This window comes from Cucumis melo, chromosome 12, assembly GCF_025177605.1.
Source record: "Cucumis melo cultivar AY chromosome 12, USDA_Cmelo_AY_1.0, whole genome shotgun sequence".
Taxonomy (NCBI): domain Eukaryota; kingdom Viridiplantae; phylum Streptophyta; class Magnoliopsida; order Cucurbitales; family Cucurbitaceae; genus Cucumis; species Cucumis melo.
The window spans coordinates 13,630,054-13,644,495 of NC_066868.1; the positions used below are offsets into that span (position 1 = coordinate 13,630,054).

The following is a 14,442-nucleotide window of genomic DNA, read 5'->3' on the forward strand; positions in this document are numbered from 1 at the left end:
AAATCGAATAAGCAAGAATATAACAATTTTATAATATATTATCTAATATATAAGATGTATATTCGAAAAAATATAGAATTTGAAGAATAGAAAAATAAAAATGAAAAAAATGTATATACATTTGTACAAAACTCGAGCAACAAAAAGAAACATAGGAACGAAGGAAAAGAAAAAGAAAAGTTGTATAAAAAATCATATTACAATGAAAATAAAAAAAATAAAGATATATAGAAATTTATATGGGAAAGAAAAAATAAACCAAATATTCACCACTAAAAAAATAAATATGTATCATCTTATATTAGATAAATTAAATTTATATAATTAAAAAAATATATTATTATCTCACCTTAAATGGTCCAAACTAAAATGAATAATAAATATCTAAAAACTAAAATAAATAATAAATATCTAAAGTCAAAATAAAGAAATTATTTTCATTATTTTTTTTCATATTTGTGTTATTACAAATTTCATTTATTTTTTAATAATATTAATCACAATGATGAATAGTGTTGACCATTTTGACCTTATTTTTGAGTAAATTTGGAGGTGAATGTACCTTTCGAGTAAAAATTGATAATTTTAGGCTATATGAGTTAAAACCGTTGAATATTTTTACCTATTGAATCTTTTTAAACATGATATTTCATAAATGTCCTTAAAAATTGAATTTTTTCCATCAAAACTTTTAGCTATTATCTGGGACAAACCTTTTTACTTTACTTTAAGAAAATTCGTATATTATTAAGTTTCCTTATTCTTATCCATTCTTTGTTGACTTTGTATTTTTCATTTATTAAAATCATTTTGCATTGAATTACATTAAGATTTGTCATTATAATATTCTCTTAGTTTTAGGGAATTTTGTTTTCTGCCCGATTCTTTTTTTGTTAGCCAAGCACTCTGACTATTTTTAGGTTTGATTTTCGGATTGCATTCGTGTACACGATTTTGTCCAAATTGCTCTATTTTTGTCAATAATTTGCCTTCAACCCTATTTTTGACAATATTTTCAAAATATACATTATTAAAAAAAATGATTCTTGATTTTCTGTTGTCTTCAACCAAGTTAAATGTACAAGTATATTTCAAGATAAATTTTCATTTTCTTTTTTACATATTGCAAATTTTTACGTAAAATACAAATGCAAATTTCTGGAGATCGAAGACTTATGGTCGTAAATCTTTGTATGTACGAGGTTTAATTCAAAATAATATATGTATTTAAAACAAATATACATATTTTATATATATGTACTTCATATTTTAACAAGGGGTCTTTTAAAAAATATAACAAAACGGCAAAATATTATACTTTATAGAACAATTCTAAAAACGAAAGAAAAAGCTCACAAACCCACCATGAAAAATACTAAAAATGCCCCGTCAACAAAACACGCGTAATATATTTGGTATAGATCGTTTAGATTTTGATAGTCAAATCTAAACGATTTTTATTTTTTTTTCAATTTTATCCTTTAATTTGGTTATACAATCGTTTAATTGGATTACACGATCGTTTAGATTTGATTATAAGATTTGACTATAAGATTTGGCTAAACGATTTTTTTTAAGATTCTTTATACACGATCTTTTAGATTTGGTTATCATAATCTAAACAACGTAGATAAAGAGCAAGAAAAGAAGAAAGACGATGCACGTACCAAACAAAATATAGAGAAAAAGAAGAAAAACAATAGAAAAAAATCAGATTTGGTTACCCAAATCTAAACAACTTAAAAAAAATGAAAAGAGATCGGAAGAAAGATGATAAAAAAATCGCAGTGAGGAGAGTAAAGATGGAAGGACAAACCTGGAATATTTAAAAAATGACTAGTTTTGTTACACGGACCATAAATATTTTAATAGTTTGTTATATTTATGAAAATTTCCGTTCTAATAATGAGATATATACTTCACATAGTTTGTCACATTTTATATTAGAAATTGAGATATATATTGTGCATGTATACCCATGCATTTAAACTAAAGATAGAATACCCTCAAATTATATGAAATAAACTCATGTCAAACATAAAATAGGGTAATAATGCCAACAAAATAGATACCCTTACACATATTGTATTTTCTACACCAGATTTTGAATCTTCACGCCAACAATTTAGTAAACAAATAAAATAGAAAAAAAAAAAAAGGTAAAACAAAAACAAGAAATCAGAATATAAAATCTAAAAGAGGAAAGAAGAAGAAAAAGAGGAAAGAAGCAAAATCTTAGTAGCAATAAGAAATTGAAATGAAACCAAACCAAATCAACAAAAATCCCATATTCCTTGAGAAACTCATCGACATAGACCCATCTCTTATTGTTATAGAAACACTTATTATTCGACAATAACAAATACTTTTCGATGGAAAATTGAATTTAGAGAGAGAAGATTGTGGGGTTAGAGATTAGAGTTTGTTTTTCCTTTTTAAGATATATATATCTATGTTATATATAAAAGGTCGGAAGTGGAGAAACTTTTTAGTCCTATTTTACTTTTTTCGTTATAACTTTCTTTTAACATTATGTTAGTCACAATTTTGTCATTTATATAAATTTAATGTTTGTGGTCATTTCCACACATTCAATAAGATAGCATTTGTAACGCCCCGCCAAATTTGTCTTCCCTTTTTATCGTCTTAAGAGTAAAATTCTTGAAATTTCTTTCGAATTGAGGAAATTTTTACTCGTGATTAATGAAGATTTAGAGATTTTTGTGGGTGATTTAATTTGTTAAGTTGGTTGTTATTTGGACTAAAGTAGGAAGAAAAAAAAAAAGGGGGGATAAAAGAAATAATATTTATGTTTTTTATTTAGTATTAATTCTTTTATAAAAGGGGGCTTTGGAAAGCGTGTAGTTCACCTCTTCCCCAAGAAGTGAAAAAAAAAAAAAGAAGAAAACCCTAAATCCCAATCTCCCCCGCCGCCGCCGCCGCCGCCGCCGCTAGTCAACCGCCGTAGGTCACCACGCCGGTCTCCCAGCAGCGTCGAAGATCGGTCCACGTCGAGCCGCCGCGCGCCAAGGATCGAAGCCGCCGCACGCCAAGGATCGAAGCCGCCTTCAGTCGGGAGTCGCAAGCCGAAGCCGAAGCCCATCGCGTCTGCAAGCCGAATCGTGGCGGCCAGCCGAAGCCGAATCGCGTCGCTTCGTTTCGACGCCGAGCAGCCCCCGTCCGCAGCCGCCGAGCGAAGCCGCATTTAAGCCGGACCACCGCAACCCGTCGCGCAACCCGAGTCCGGAAGTCAGCGTCACTCTGCGCGAAGATCAGACCCGACCGAAGACCCGCTCCGCGACCCGAGCCAACGCGCGCCGTATTCCGGAAACCGACCCGCGCCCGCGTGCACCCGCGTGTGAGCCGCGCCGCGCGCTTCTGCGTAGCCGAGCCGCGTCTCCCTCCTGTTGCAAGCCGAGCCGCACGCGTAGTTCCTGTCCAAGCTGAGCCGCGCCTGTCTGCACCGCGAGCCGAGCCGATCTCCAGCCTCCAAGCCGAGCCGGTTCCTGCCCTATTTTCCAGCCGAGCCGCCAAGCTTATTTTGGCTCCTCCCACCTATTTTTGGTAAATTAAGTATTTATTTTGGGCATTTCCCCAATACGACCCAATGTTTTGGGCGCTAAATAATTTAATTTGGACTAAATTAAATTATTTTTCCTAAGGAACGTCTTGGACCGAGTAACTGCTGCAGCGGGAGATTTTCTTCAGTAGGGGCTCAACCACTGCAACCTTTTCTGGGGTAAGTTATTTCAACCGAGTTTTAACCGTTAGCCGTTGGTGACTTATTTACGAACTTTGGCGTTATTAAATATTTAGGATCCCGTTGCTTGGAAAGCACACGTGTCTTGCGGTTAGGACTCGTCGAGTGAATCTCCAGGTAAGAGATTCTACTACTAGTTTCATGTTTGAAGTATGAGACTGTGTATGCCCTATGTTGCATATTGAGGATTTGACAGTATGATGCCTGAAATAAACGCTAGTATGATGCAAATGACGATATAGTTGTGCTATAGCCTGTTATGTGTGGCAAGATCCATTATGGTTACGACGAATGTCGGGACGGAGAATGTAGAAATGATTATGTGACATGTTATATGCTGATGCCATGTGTATGTATACTGCAATTAGGGTACCTGTTAGCTTGATTCTGTTAGAGTCGTACCTGCATGGGTGTCCTTCGGGATCACCACCTATTGAGGACTGTGTGGTCCGACGGGACGCCAGTCTAGCATGATATAGACATGACTCGAGTGACTCGACGGGGTCCTCGCATCCCGACTGTCCTAGGTGTCCCCGGGCACCGAAGACCAGAGTTACGTTCCTACGGGAGCGCATGATTGCACGTGTTCGGGAACGTGCCAGAGATTGGGTACCAGTTATCAGGACTCTAACAGGAAGTTAACAGGCACCTAGTGGGACTAGTAGTGGGTCCCTTACTGAGTATTTTTATACTCATTCTCTCCATTTTATGTTTTCAGGTAGAGGACGAGGCAAGGGCAAGGGCAAACTGGCGAGCGACCCGAAGTGAGACCGAGGAGGGCCATAGGGACTACCGCTTCCGCTTATTTCTTATTTCAGATTTTAGCATTTGAGTTTGAGTACTTTTTTATTTTTCACTATCTTTTATGTAGATAGGGCCCGAGTAGGATTTCAGAACGTTTTTACATTTTTGCACGACTACCTTGTTTATGCTTTTATAAATGAATTTCTTGAACCGTATGCTTTTAATAAAATTTTATGACTTAAACCACTTGTTCTATATTGAGTAATGACTTCGATTCAGTATAAGGAGTTGGGTCGTTACAGTTGGTATCAGAGCACAGTGTTTTAGGTTCTGTAGACTGACCTACGATGTAAGTCATTTTTGTTTTTGGTTTTACTTCACCCTATGGCTATACGGTCCTTCGGCACTCGCCAGGTATGTCTAAAGCCTTGCTAATGTTAAGATTACAATTTTGCCTGAATAGTCTAAGACCTAGATATAGGGTGTTAAGTTCTTGTGGTGAGAAGTTTGTTGGTGAATTTTAGGGAGAATGCCGCCACGTAGAGGTACACGCCGAGGAGGTGGTAGGGGAGGCAGAGGAGCCGGTCGTGGCCAGCCGGAGGCGCCACCTGTTGCACCGGCAGTCGACCCAAACGCACCGGTCACCCAGGCGGATCTCGCCGCAATGGAGCAGCGTTATCAGGACATGCTGCAAGCTGCTTTGGCGCCTTTCCTTGCCGCCCAGCAGAACCAGGCCGCCCCTGTTCAGGCCGAGGCCGCCCCTGCTCAGGCCCAGGCCGCCCCTGTTCAGGCTCAGGCCGTCGCTCCTCCAGCCCCTGAGGAAGCTCAACCAGTACCAGTTCAACTGTCGGCCGAGGCGAAACACTTACGGGATTTCAGGAAGTATAATCCCAAGACCTTTGACGGATCCATGGACAACCCCACAAAGGCCCAAATGTGGTTGACGTCCATAGAGACTATTTTCCGGTACATGAAGTGCCCAGAAGACCAGAAGGTGCAGTGTGCAGTCTTCTTCTTGGAGGACAGGGGCACCGCCTGGTGGGAGACCGCGGAGAGAATGCTAGGGGGCGATGTAAGCAAAATAACATGGGAGCAGTTCAAGGAGAACTTCTATGCTAAGTTTTTCTCCGCCAATGTGAAGCACGCCAAGCTGCAAGAGTTCCTAAACTTGGAGCAAGGCGACATGACGGTGGAGCAGTACGACGCCGAGTTCGATATGCTGTCCCGCTTTGCTCCCGATATGGTAAGAGATGAGGCTGCCAGGACGGAGAAATTTGTTAGAGGACTCAGGCTAGACCTTCAGGGCATTGTCAGAGCCCTCCGCCCAGCCACGCATGCTGATGCACTACGTATAGCACTGGATTTGAGCCTGCCTGAGAGAGCCGATGCGTCTAAGGCTGCCGGCAGAGGGTCAGCCTTGGGACAGAAGAGAAAGGTTGAGACGCAGCCTGACGTAGCACCGCAGCGAACACTGAGGTCAGGAGGTGTCTTCCAGAGACACCGACGGGAGCTTGCAGCAGCCGGGAGGACTCTGAGAGAGCTACCCGCTTGTACTACCTGCGGGAGAGTCCACGGAGGTCGTTGCTTGGCTGGAAGTGGAGTCTGCTTTAGGTGCAGACAGCCGGGGCACACTGCTGATATGTGTCCTCGGAAACCCTTTGAGACGACACCGCCCCAGCCTTCTGCGGCCCAGCAGGGGAGAGTTTTCGCCACTACCCGGCAGGAGGCCGAGCGAGCTGGCACTGTGGTGACAGGTACGCTCCCAATTTTGGGGCACTATGCTTTTGTGCTATTTGACTCTGGGTCATCCCACTCGTTTATATCCTCCGTTTTCGTTCAGCATGTGGGTTTAGAGGTAGAGCCTTTGGGTAGTGTTTTGTCGGTTTCTACTCCATCTGGGGAGGTCCTGTTGTCCAAAGAACAAATAAAGGCATGTCGGGTAGAGATAGCGAATCGTATGTTAGACGTGACCTTGCTAGTGTTAGACATGCAGGATTTTGATGTGATACTAGGCATGGATTGGCTGTCAGCCAACCATGCCAATATAGACTGTTATGGCAAGGAAGTTGTTTTCAACCCTCCCTCCGAGGCTAGTTTCAAATTCAGGGGGGCAGGTATGGTATGTATACCCAAGGTCATCTCAGCCATGAAGGCCAGTAAACTACTCAGCCAGGGTACTTGGGGTATTTTGGCAAGCGTAGTGGATGTGAGAGAGCCAGAAGTTTCCCTATCCTCCGAACCCGTGGTAAGAGAGTACCCCGACGTTTTCCCAGACGAACTCCCAGGACTTCCGCCCCCCAGAGAGGTAGACTTCGCCATCGAGTTAGAGCCGGGCACTGCTCCTATCTCGAGGGCCCCTTACAGAATGGCTCCAGCCGAACTAAAGGAGTTGAAGGTCCAATTACAGGAGTTGCTGGACAAAGGCTTCATCCGGCCCAGTGTGTCGCCTTGGGGAGCCCCAGTATTGTTCGTGAAGAAGAAGGATGGGTCAATGCGCCTTTGTATTGACTACCGAGAGCTGAACAAGGTGACAGTCAAAAACCGCTACCCCTTGCCCAGGATTGATGACCTGTTCGATCAGTTGCAGGGAGCCACCGTCTTCTCCAAGATCGACCTGCGATCAGGCTATCACCAGTTGAGGATTAGGGACGGTGACATCCCCAAGACGGCCTTTCGATCGAGGTACGGACATTACGAATTCGTTGTGATGTCTTTCGGCTTGACTAACGCTCCTGCAGTATTCATGGATCTGATGAACAGGGTGTTTAAGGAGTTTCTAGACTCGTTCGTCATAGTCTTCATTGACGACATCCTCATTTACTCAAAAACTGAGGCTGAGCACGAGGAGCACTTACACCAAGTTTTGGAGACCCTTCGAGCCAACAAGTTGTATGCCAAGTTCTCCAAGTGTGAATTCTGGTTAAGGAAGGTGACATTTCTTGGCCATGTGGTTTCCAGTGAGGGAGTTTCAGTAGATCCCGCAAAGATTGAAGCGGTGACCAACTGGACTCGACCGTCCACGGTTAGTGAAATTCGAAGTTTTCTGGGCTTGGCGGGTTACTACAGGAGGTTCGTGGAAGACTTCTCACGTATAGCCAGCCCGTTGACCCAGTTGACCAGGAAGGGAACCCCTTTTGTCTGGAGCCCAGCTTGCGAGGAGAGCTTTCAGGAGCTCAAACAGAAGCTAGTGACTGCACCGGTCCTGACAGTGCCCGATGGTTCGGGAAACTTTGTAATCTATAGTGACGCCTCCAAGAAGGGACTAGGTTGTGTCCTGATGCAGCAGGGTAAGGTAGTTGCTTATGCCTCCCGCCAGTTGAAGATCCATGAGCAGAACTACCCTACCCATGACTTGGAGTTGGCAGCTGTAGTCTTTGCACTGAAGATATGGAGGCACTATCTGTACGGTGAGAAGATTCAGATTTACACCGATCATAAGAGCCTGAAGTACTTCTTCACCCAGAAGGAGTTGAACATGAGGCAGAGGAGGTGGCTTGAGTTGGTGAAAGACTACGACTGCGAGATCCTATACCACCCAGGTAAAGCGAATGTAGTGGCTGATGCGCTAAGTAGGAAAGTTGCACATTCAGCAGCGCTAATCACCAAGCAGACCCCCTTACTCAGGGACTTTGAGAGGGCAGAGATTGCAGTCTCAGTAGGTGAGGTTACCGCACAGTTGGCGCAGTTGACAGTCCAGCCAACCTTGAGGCAAAAGATCATTGCTGCTCAGCTGAATGATCCTTATCTGGCAGAGAAGCGTCGCGTGGTAGAGACAGAGCAAGGTGAAGGCTTCTCCATATCCTCTGACGATGGCCTTATGTTTGAAGGACGCCTCTGTGTGCCGGAAGACAGCGCAGTTAAGACGGAGCTTTTGACTGAGGCTCACAGTTCCCCGTTTACCATGCACCCTGGGAGTACGAAGATGTACCAGGACTTAAGGAGTGTCTATTGGTGGAGGGGCATGAAGAGGGATGTGGCAGAATTTGTCAGTAGATGCTTGGTGTGCCAGCAGGTGAAGGCACCTAGGCAGCATCCAGCAGGGTTGTTGCAACCCTTGAGTGTGCCAGGGTGGAAGTGGGAGAGTGTGTCGATGGATTTTATTACGGGACTGCCCAAGACCCTAAGGGGCTACACGGTGATCTGGGTCGTGGTCGACAGACTCACGAAGTCGGCCCATTTCGTGCCAGGGAAATCCACTTACACTGCCAGTAAGTGGGGGCAGCTATATATGACAGAGATTGTGAGACTACATGGAGTACCCGTATCCATCATTTCAGACAGAGACGCCCGTTTCACATCGAAGTTCTGGAAAGGACTTCAACTTGCATTAGGTACGAGGTTGGACTTCAGCACGGCATTCCACCCTCAGACTGATGGTCAGACAGAGAGATTGAACCAGATTTTAGAAGACATGTTGCGAGCCTGCGTACTAGAGTTTTCAGGAAGTTGGGACTCCCATCTGCATCTGATGGAGTTTGCCTATAACAACAGCTACCAGGCTACTATCGGTATGGCACCGTTCGAGGCTCTGTATGGCAAGTGCTGTAGATCCCCTGTCTGCTGGGGCGAGGTTGGAGAGCAGAGGATGCTAGGCCCCGAATTAGTGCAGACGACCAACGCAGCCATACAGAAGATCCGAGCTCGTATGCTGACAGCACAGAGCAGACAGAAGAGTTATGCTGATGTACGACGTAAGGATCTCGAGTTCGAAGTAGGAGATATGGTCTTTCTGAAGGTTGCACCCATGAAGGGTGTTCTGAGGTTCGCGAAGAAGGGGAAGCTGAGTCCACGCTTCGTAGGGCCGTTCGAGATACTGGAGCGGATTGGCCCCGTGGCTTATCGCTTGGCGCTACCCCCATCCCTTGCTGCAGTGCACGACGTATTTCATATCTCCATGCTGAGGAAATATGTCGCAGACCCAACACACGTGGTGGACTTCGAGCCACTACAGTTTAGCGAGAACTTGAGCTACGAGGAGCAGCCTGTCGAGGTCTTGGCAAGAGAGGTCAAGAAGCTTCGCAGTCGAGAAATCCCACTGGTCAAGATCCTTTGGCAGAACCATGGAGTGGAAGAGGCCACGTGGGAGAAAGAAGAGGACATGAGAGCCCAGTACCCCGAGCTGTTCGAGGATTAGAACTTTCGAGGACGAAAGTTTTCTAAGGAGGGGAGATTGTAACGCCCCGCCAAATTTGTCTTCCCTTTTTATCGTCTTAAGAGTAAAATTCTTGAAATTTCTTTCGAATTGAGGAAATTTTTACTCGTGATTAATGAAGATTTAGAGATTTTTGTGGGTGATTTAATTTGTTAAGTTGGTTGTTATTTGGACTAAAGTAGGAAGAAAAAAAAAAAAGGGGGGATAAAAGAAATAATATTTATGTTTTTTATTTAGTATTAATTCTTTTATAAAAGGGGGCTTTGGAAAGCGTGTAGTTCACCTCTTCCCCAAGAAGTGAAAAAAAAAAAAAGAAGAAAACCCTAAATCCCAATCTCCCCCGCCGCCGCCGCCGCCGCCGCCGCTAGTCAACCGCCGTAGGTCACCACGCCGGTCTCCCAGCAGCGTCGAAGATCGGTCCACGTCGAGCCGCCGCGCGCCAAGGATCGAAGCCGCCGCACGCCAAGGATCGAAGCCGCCTTCAGTCGGGAGTCGCAAGCCGAAGCCGAAGCCCATCGCGTCTGCAAGCCGAATCGTGGCGGCCAGCCGAAGCCGAATCGCGTCGCTTCGTTTCGACGCCGAGCAGCCCCCGTCCGCAGCCGCCGAGCGAAGCCGCATTTAAGCCGGACCACCGCAACCCGTCGCGCAACCCGAGTCCGGAAGTCAGCGTCACTCTGCGCGAAGATCAGACCCGACCGAAGACCCGCTCCGCGACCCGAGCCAACGCGCGCCGTATTCCGGAAACCGACCCGCGCCCGCGTGCACCCGCGTGTGAGCCGCGCCGCGCGCTTCTGCGTAGCCGAGCCGCGTCTCCCTCCTGTTGCAAGCCGAGCCGCACGCGTAGTTCCTGTCCAAGCTGAGCCGCGCCTGTCTGCACCGCGAGCCGAGCCGATCTCCAGCCTCCAAGCCGAGCCGGTTCCTGCCCTATTTTCCAGCCGAGCCGCCAAGCTTATTTTGGCTCCTCCCACCTATTTTTGGTAAATTAAGTATTTATTTTGGGCATTTCCCCAATACGACCCAATGTTTTGGGCGCTAAATAATTTAATTTGGACTAAATTAAATTATTTTTCCTAAGGAACGTCTTGGACCGAGTAACTGCTGCAGCGGGAGATTTTCTTCAGTAGGGGCTCAACCACTGCAACCTTTTCTGGGGTAAGTTATTTCAACCGAGTTTTAACCGTTAGCCGTTGGTGACTTATTTACGAACTTTGGCGTTATTAAATATTTAGGATCCCGTTGCTTGGAAAGCACACGTGTCTTGCGGTTAGGACTCGTCGAGTGAATCTCCAGGTAAGAGATTCTACTACTAGTTTCATGTTTGAAGTATGAGACTGTGTATGCCCTATGTTGCATATTGAGGATTTGACAGTATGATGCCTGAAATAAACGCTAGTATGATGCAAATGACGATATAGTTGTGCTATAGCCTGTTATGTGTGGCAAGATCCATTATGGTTACGACGAATGTCGGGACGGAGAATGTAGAAATGATTATGTGACATGTTATATGCTGATGCCATGTGTATGTATACTGCAATTAGGGTACCTGTTAGCTTGATTCTGTTAGAGTCGTACCTGCATGGGTGTCCTTCGGGATCACCACCTATTGAGGACTGTGTGGTCCGACGGGACGCCAGTCTAGCATGATATAGACATGACTCGAGTGACTCGACGGGGTCCTCGCATCCCGACTGTCCTAGGTGTCCCCGGGCACCGAAGACCAGAGTTACGTTCCTACGGGAGCGCATGATTGCACGTGTTCGGGAACGTGCCAGAGATTGGGTACCAGTTATCAGGACTCTAACAGGAAGTTAACAGGCACCTAGTGGGACTAGTAGTGGGTCCCTTACTGAGTATTTTTATACTCATTCTCTCCATTTTATGTTTTCAGGTAGAGGACGAGGCAAGGGCAAGGGCAAACTGGCGAGCGACCCGAAGTGAGACCGAGGAGGGCCATAGGGACTACCGCTTCCGCTTATTTCTTATTTCAGATTTTAGCATTTGAGTTTGAGTACTTTTTTATTTTTCACTATCTTTTATGTAGATAGGGCCCGAGTAGGATTTCAGAACGTTTTTACATTTTTGCACGACTACCTTGTTTATGCTTTTATAAATGAATTTCTTGAACCGTATGCTTTTAATAAAATTTTATGACTTAAACCACTTGTTCTATATTGAGTAATGACTTCGATTCAGTATAAGGAGTTGGGTCGTTACAGCATTTACACTTTCTTAACTTTTCATCTCCTTGTTATAACTTTTCTCAAAATTTTAAAATTCTCTCCAATTAATTATATCATTTAAATTTATCCAAACCTAATCACATTCCTATCTCTCTCCCCTCAATCTTCTATTTTCCAACTATTCACATTTCCTTATCTCATATTAACTCTTTTGTATCTCTTACAATCTTCCAAATTCTTCATTTTCAAATCTTTAGGTATAAATACCCATTTTTTTTATTCAAGTTCACAAGTCACAACAAAATGCTAAGAGTGAAAAAGAAATCAAATCATGTTTTTCTATTCTTTTTTTTTTTTTTGCCTATTTTTTTTATATAGAAGTATGTTTGTGCATATTCTTTCATTTATAGGTTTCTTTTTAGTATACAACAAAAGTTGGGAAAACTTGAACCATCGACTTCGTGATTAGATGTACAAATATCTATGCTGTTTATGTTTAAGTCATGTAATATTGAGATTTTTTTTTTAATGTAACCATATGAATCTTGCTCGTGTTTTTTCTTCATTTTTTTTTATCAAAGCTATTTTATTAATGAAATGGTTGAATGACTTATATTTTGATTTTGTTAAAACAATGTAAGGATTGTTGGAATTTATAAACTATACATGAAAGTAATAAAATGTGTAAAGCAGGAAATTTTAAAGTTTTTTCTTTAATTTTTTACCTACAAAATGAATGAAAAAAATTATGATTTTACATTTATAACTTCATAATTTCATAAAAAAATATGATTTTGGTGGATGTTTTTACTTTTTCATTAGAAGTTAGTGGCAACTTTCTCATTTACATAGATTTAAGGTTTTTTTTTTTTTTTTTTTGTCATTTTCATATTCAACAAGATAGAAGTTACACTTCGTTAATTTTTCTTCTATAACTGATATTAGTTAATGTTCTATGTCATGAAGGTCATAATGTAACTTTTTCATCTTCCATAATGTAAATAATGATATATGTTACAACACAACTAAACCTTTCTATCTTCCACTTTATTTGGATATATATAGATTAGATGGTTAAGTTTGCAATGTGTAAGCTCAAGATGTTAAGAAATGAAACTTAAATTGTGCAAAGAAATCAATTCAACATTCGATCAATGGAAAAATAAAGAGACATAAGAGAAGAAGATGATGAATTTGGAGAATATTAAAATGATTGTTCATATTTTATAAAGTTAAATTAAAATTATAATTGTTTCGTGTGTGATATTTACGTGCATGGCACGCGTTGTTTACTAGTTTAAAAAAAATGTGGATGAAGGATTAGAGTTTGTTTTTCTTTTATGTAAAAATTGAACTCCCTTTTATATAAAAAATGATATATTAAAGCTCTTATGTAATTAAGTCTATACATTTATGCTATGTAGGTAGAAACTCTTTAAAATAAGGAAAATTTTCATAAATATTACAAATCGGTAAAATATTTACGGTACGTGTAACAAAACTCATGAAGTTGGCTATTTTTTAAATATTTTAGGTTTGTCCTTCCTTTCCTTTATTCTCCTCTTCTTTTTCTTTCTTTTCATAATCTTTCTTCTTTTCCTCCTTTTTTTTTCTAAACTATTATTTGGTTCAAGATTTGTGTATCAAATATAAAAAATCTATTTTTTTCAAACTTTTATTCGATTGTTAAAAATCGTGTACTAAATATAGAAGACTTGAAAAAAACATCTTTTAGATTTAGGTAGCCAAATATAAATGACCATGTACAAATAAAATAGCCAAATGTAAACAATTATGTATAAAGAATCCTAAAACAATCGTCTATATTGGGGTAGCCAAATCTAAATGATCGTGTACGAAAAAAAATGAACTGTAGACAAATCTAAACGATCGCGTACCAAAAGAATCTTAAAAGAAATCGTTTAGCCAAATCTAAACGATCGTGTACCAAATAATCTTGACAAAATATACCAAAAAAATCTTGAAAAAAATCATTTAGCCAAATCAAAACGATCATGTACCAAATATTGAAAAAAAATTATTTAAATTTGATTACCCAAATCTAAATGATCAAATCTACGATCGTGTACAAAAAATGAAAAAATAAATCATTTAGATTTGACTATCTAAATTTAAACCATCAAATTTAAACGAATAGCCAAATCTAGAACTGTGTACCAAATATATTACGCACATTGTTGACGGAATATTTTTGTATTTTTAATTATGGGCTTGTAGACTTTTTCTATTTTCGAAATTGTTTTATACAATGTAAATATTTGGTCGTTTTGTTATATTTTTTAAAAAAACCCCTAAAATAACTCAAATTTAACTAGAGGCTTCAGTATTAGATCATTGACAACATATTCTAAATTAAAATAGAAAAATATATAATACAATTTCAACCTTTCTATCGAGACAATCATCTTCCATGTAAACCATATTAAAAATAAAATCGACCTACAATTTTCAATAGACATACTTCAAATTCTAAATTACCATTATCACTCTTGATCTATAAAGTTTTTTTTTTTTGGTGATATGATACATATACTATATGGTTTTCAACTATGAAGTTCTTGCAATTAAAAGCTAACCGACAC

The 14,442-nt window shown here is 41.3% G+C and overlaps 1 protein-coding gene across 1 annotated transcript; it reads left to right on the plus strand.

Annotated features, from left to right (window-relative positions):
- The first annotated feature begins 2,734 nt into the window (after window positions 1-2,734).
- Window positions 2,735-11,816, plus strand: LOC127144476 (uncharacterized). The gene is made up of 2 exons (XM_051080519.1): window positions 2,735-6,258; window positions 11,548-11,816. The coding sequence occupies exons 1-2, from the start codon at window positions 5,034-5,036 to the stop codon at window positions 11,595-11,597; spliced, it is 1,275 nt and encodes a 424-aa protein (XP_050936476.1). The 5' UTR covers window positions 2,735-5,033; the 3' UTR covers window positions 11,598-11,816.
- Window positions 11,817-14,442: the final 2,626 nt, after the last annotated feature.

Excerpts from the sequence above, each read along its gene's own strand:
- LOC127144476 (XM_051080519.1), top strand. The coding sequence starts at position 5,034 with ATGCCGCCACGTAGAGGTACACGCCGAGGAGGTGGTAGGGGAGGCAGA. Across the intron at positions 6,259-11,547 it reads AGCTGGCACTGTGGTGACAG|GTAGAGGACGAGGCAAGGGC; the intron begins GTACGCTCCCAA and ends TTATGTTTTCAG.